The sequence below is a fragment of the Corvus hawaiiensis genome, chromosome 26 (genome assembly GCF_020740725.1).
Source record: "Corvus hawaiiensis isolate bCorHaw1 chromosome 26, bCorHaw1.pri.cur, whole genome shotgun sequence".
NCBI lineage: Eukaryota > Metazoa > Chordata > Aves > Passeriformes > Corvidae > Corvus > Corvus hawaiiensis.
The window spans coordinates 22,055,659-22,061,080 of record NC_063238.1 but is presented as its reverse complement, the minus strand read 5'-3'; the positions used below and the strand labels follow the sequence as shown (position 1 = coordinate 22,061,080).

The 5,422-nt window shown below is 37.6% G+C and overlaps 1 protein-coding gene across 1 annotated transcript in view; it reads right to left on the bottom strand.

Moving 5' to 3' along the window:
• Window positions 1-1,050: 1,050 nt before the first annotated feature.
• The window catches only part of SDC2 (syndecan 2), a 60,241-nt gene continuing 55,869 nt past the window's right edge, over window positions 1,051-5,422 (bottom strand). Inside the window, exons 4-5 of the mRNA XM_048286787.1 lie at window positions 4,483-4,618; window positions 1,051-3,283 (exon numbers count right to left, since the gene is read on the bottom strand). Of these exons, the coding sequence (XP_048142744.1) occupies window positions 3,120-3,283; window positions 4,483-4,618 (300 nt within the window). The 3' untranslated portion in view covers window positions 1,051-3,119. The remainder of the gene's footprint in view (window positions 3,284-4,482; window positions 4,619-5,422) is intronic.

Here is a 5,422-nt window from a genome sequence, read left to right as displayed (position 1 = left end):
CTTTTACAAAGAAACTAAGAGGAAGTAACAATTTATAACCCAGGGTAAATCAAAGCAAAATGGCATTTTGATAAACACTAGAGCCTGTCAATCACCAGGAAACTCTGTATCAGATTGCTGAGGAATTCCAGAGCTGCTACAGCAGCTCCAGCAGAGCAGAGCCAAGGGTCTCTAGGAAAAGCCATCACTGGCTGTGGGCAGGTGGCGCAGCACCCACAGCCTGGCACCGAGACTGCCAGCTGCCCAGCAACATCCATGAGTAGCCAGAGTATTGCTAGAAACACATCCAGGAAGTGGAGAACAAAAGGGAAGGGAAACCGAAGACCAACTCGTGCTAGGAAGCCTCAGCGTTTAGAGACACACATTTGGCTGCCAATTTCTTCTGAACAGCATCACTGGCAGTCGAGTGTCTGCACCAGACTGATTTTCAGACTGATGAAAACAACTTGTGTTTATAACCAAGATGATAGCTCTGTTACAATTTTTCCCTAGTAGTATGGTTTGGCACTAAAAACAGAAAGGCAGAGATCATGAGATGATAAATCCTATTAACACACCTACTACACGTTCAAAAATTTCAGGTTTTTGTTAGGGAGGGTGGGAAGACTGCAGTATTTCAGGGCCACGTACACAGCTGAAGCATTAAACCTCTTCTGCATATAAAAGAGTGGATAATGAGCGTGCAGGTAAAAAAGGGTGAATGGTGAAATAAAGCTGAAAATTTACCTTTGCTTCTGTTTGTAAACAGATGCAGGAGGAACCAGACAAGCATAATATTTGATAGTCTGCATAATTACAACAGATGTCTATGTTGGATAAAGTGGCCTGTATAGTAGATATAGAGGCAGAGTCTAATATACATAAATAAAATCTAAACAGCTAGTTACTATCAATTTGCTTATGAAGAAGGAGGAGACAGTTTATCTGGTGTTTAGTATTTACAGCTATACTTACAGCAATATTCATTGCACCCTTGAAAGAAATTCGGATCTACTATGTTAAGCAAAGTGGGCTTCAAAAAACTGGATGTCAGACTATACAAATAAAGTATTAGTTTAGGCATGGTAGACTTTATTTTGGCACTTTAACAAATGCTTTATTTTACAGCAGTGGCACAGCATTTGCCAGAAATTTTCTTTTCTTGGCACAGTTATTTCAAGCACTTATTTTACTAATTGAAGTTCACTAAATATTGCACAAGATATACCTGTTAAATTCTTACCCTGTTTTTACTTGCCGAACTTGTATGGCTTTGAAAAACTTGCCAGTTAAGTAAAAAGCAATATATTAAATATTTTAGCACAGGATAGCATTCATTTGTTCCTAAATGACCACTGAACTTGGGACAGCAACAAACACAAGTTGCGCAACTCTTATCTAAAGAGCTACCAGATCTTATTTACAATACATTGCCATTTCCGAAAAGCACTTCAGCTTGACATCCTGAACACCTGTACTTTGGAAATCCCAAAAATAAAAAATGAGGAGGTCAACAGAGCAGAAGACGAAGCCATTTGTCTGTTACAAAGCATAGTATAAAGAGGCAGACTATCATCTTCTCCCCGTGTCCCTCTATCCAGCACCTATCTAAGGTCTAAGCAACAGAGACTTTCTCTTCTACTCGGAATATTTCTTTCTTCTCTTACGAAGATGTTCCACTTGTCTCAACTCTTCTGCTGGAGTCTGAGCAGAATAAACCAAAATTCTCCAAAAGGACAGGGAAAAAAACCAAACCCAAACAACAAATCAAAAACAAATACACACAGTAAGTGAACTGGGGTACTCCTTTGAATTTTACAGTAGGGAAAACAACATTTGCAGGAAGAACAGCCCTGTGTCAACACTGCCATTAAACATAATGCAAAAGTCGAATGTCTCACAGCTAATACACCAGATGCAAGACTTAAACATTCCCACTTTTCTCTGCCACTTCAGCAATAAACCTGGTATGAGGATCACCCTGATCAACAGCCTTTCTTTTTTTGGTCTGGATTTTTAAGATCTACTAGTGTACTCTGTGACATTAAAACGTAAGCAAATAGACATAAAATGAAAAACATACAAAAGTATATCACAATGAAGAATTCTCAGTATTAGGCCACATGATTTATTCAGTAGTGTTTATGTTCCCAAATTACAATTATGTCTATCCATGTAAGACTACAAAAGTTACCATTAGAATTGTCTGTGCTTATAAAATACCAACATTTTCTTTTACTGTTATATACTCATTAACACCAGTCTGCAACGAGTCACATATAATCATAGGCACTTCAAAGGCTTTAAAGACGTTTACAACTTAAATGCATTTTTAAAGAACAAAAATTTAAACCTCTACTTGTACCTTCAAATTGCAATTAACAAATACAGTGGCCATAGAAATCTGCAGCAACTTCTCAAAATACTGTTAGAGTCTTTGGGTTTGCTTAGGTTCGTCAGTAGCTTACTACAAATCTTCCTTACAGGAGATTTGTTTAGTAAGAATATGACTATACAGTTTGTAGTAATAATCCAATTTTACACATTAATTTGCTGTTACAAATCTCACTGAAGCTACAGGTACGCTGAGAAACAATGCAAAGTGTAAAATTGATATTCTGACACTTAAATTTATACAAAGTGGAGGTTAAAGTTTACATAGCTGAAAAATTACATTTACACTAAAAGTTACTGTTATCTGAATTATCTGAAGACAAATTGCACCATGACAACTACAAAAAGGCATTTTTTGGAAACAGATAAATTAATGAAATAAAAACTAACTTGTAAGATCAATCTGAGACATGCTGACAAAAATTAAACAACTTTCATTGAACCATAGGATAAAACAATAATTTTCATTATTTTATATTTATGCATAAAGTTTTAAAAATCATTCAGTGAACATCAATGGTTTTATAAAATAATGCTTTGCCACTGTTATTCACAGAACACTGCAAATGTTAAGTTTTAATTTTACATTTTTAAACGAATATGTGAAAAGTTTTAAATACAATGGGGTTTTATCATAAAGGTGCCATAACGGCTCTTTAATGAAAAAAAAAACTTCATTATTCTATGCAAAAGCTTTATTTAAAAAAGTTCAGTGATCTCATAAATAGAGACACTAAGTTGGAATTTTATGCATAAAACTCCTTAGTAGGTGCCTTTTGATAGGCAGCACAGGATGGTTTACGTTCACCAAGGTCGTAACTGCCTTCATCCTTCTTCCTCATGCGATACACCAGCAGCAGGATAAGGAAGATTGCGAAAAGAAAACCAATAACTCCGCCAGCAATAACAGCTGCAATCAAAGAAACAGAGATTCACAATATGCCAGTAAAACAAGTTTAGCACCGTACTTCTTTTTCATCTCACACAACGAGTTTGCTATTATTTTCAAATTGCAGGAAAGGGCTCCCATTATGCAACTGTCTTCATTATTAGTATCCTGAAGTATACTGTCAAAAAGCTTGTTTGCTTTCGTGAAGGCAATCATGTAAAACGACATTCCACTTACAAGTCAGAGTTCCAACAACCCACAGTTCTAAAAAAGTTATTAAATTTTTTTCAAAGCCTCAATTAAGAAGACCACTACTACTGCCAGAGTATAAAGCTGTCTTTCAAACTCATTTTTTAAACAGTTACATTTTCAACTTTAAAAGATTTTGTTACCCTAACTAAAAAATGGGCTTTTCCTTTTCTCTGTCAGTTTTCACTCTGACTCTAGGCTAAAATGAACTTCCTATTGGTGAATAATAGGAGAGAACACTTCATGCACTTGTGAGTGTGTGCAAAGTATCAACTCCCAACCAGACTTCAAGAGGAAATCCACATGCTTCCACTGATGTGGATTTAAGGCTATTCACATTTTGATGCTCATAGGAAGATGTGGTCCAAAATTATGTGACTTTCATGGCTCCCAACCTCCTTCCAAATACAGGGGGGGAAAGTATACCTGTAAACACTGTCTTTAGGCCAAAAAAAATCTCACAGGTAGTGAAAACACTGGTGGCCAGCTTGTGCCCTCTGGGTTATACATAGAAATAGACCCTCTTTTTCTCAAGGAGTATCTGTACCCTAATGGACTGTGCTTATCCATCCCTTTCCATCCACCCATGCCTGCCATGAGCTCCTCCCAGGCAGTGTTCATCTGCACCAATGTGCTCTTGGGAGGTGAGAAATACATTACAAGCATCAATCAAATTCGAACTCCTTTTCTGAGCTGTGAAAGCTCCAGATACTCAGCTGGCAGTGTTCAACCTGTGGGCATCAAATCAATTAACAACAGACTTCGCTATTAAGTATTTCCCCAAGATACCCAATTCATTCTCATCAAATCAACCACTGGCTACCCACTATGAATGTGCTTAGTACTAAATGTGTTTAATACTACGAATATACCAAGAAAACTCAAATGCTGCGTTTGCATTATTTAATATGGATCCCTTCTGTTTTCTGTTTTACTTCTGGTGAGATAGACCTTGGCAAACACTGCCTCACCTGCCAGAACTTCTGTTCTCTGGAAGAGGTTTTCTGAATGCTTCTGAGTGAACACGTCAGTGTCATCTCCTGGCTCATCGCTCTTTTTCTTGGCATCCATCTCAGGCCTTTCCTCTTTATCAATTTCTTCAGGTGACTGTGGCACAAGAAAGAGAACTGAGCATTGCTTACAGAGAGGGCAAACCACAAGTCAGCACAGTCACTGCCTGCCGTGGGCAGTCACATAGCTGTGGCTCCATGCACATACTGCACAATACCAACACATCACATAGGAAGCTTTAAGAGCACAGAAAGTTGGTCTAGACATTGTAATTGGATCTATCTGTCGTCACAATGTCAGAATGAAAAACACTGCCTGTAAGTTTAAAACCTCCAAAAGTACATTTAGCGAACCAGCGCTGTTAATATTGCCTGTGTTTATCAGAATAACAGCCTCTGAATGAAGTAACAACTCTGAAATTGACACATCAGACATGTTATATGCAGAGAACACCTTTGAGGGTAACCTAGACAGTATTATCTATGGTGGTAGAAGGAAATACTAAAATACTGAATGGAATCTGTCGAGTTTTCAAACTACAGCCAAACCGTACAGCATTCTCCTTTGAGAAGGGAAGTTTCACACAGAATTTTTGAGTAACTCTTTGAGAAATGTAAAAAAGGTGCACCTCAAACTCAAAGATATCTTGAGAGACTGTCTGGTGTATCATGATACATTCTTACTTTGCATCTCTCTTTTCTTTCATGTGAAATCCAGATGTTCCCATACAGACTTTCTAGTGGGAATGAAAACAAACAGCTCTGTAGTCATTTACCACACTGTAGTAGCAAGTAAAGTTTGGGGGTGCTTTTTAATCCATATAAATAGGAGACTTAACATCAAGCCATCAAGAGTGTACAGTGGAACCATTTTAAATGGTGTTGCTCTCCAGCCACGCAC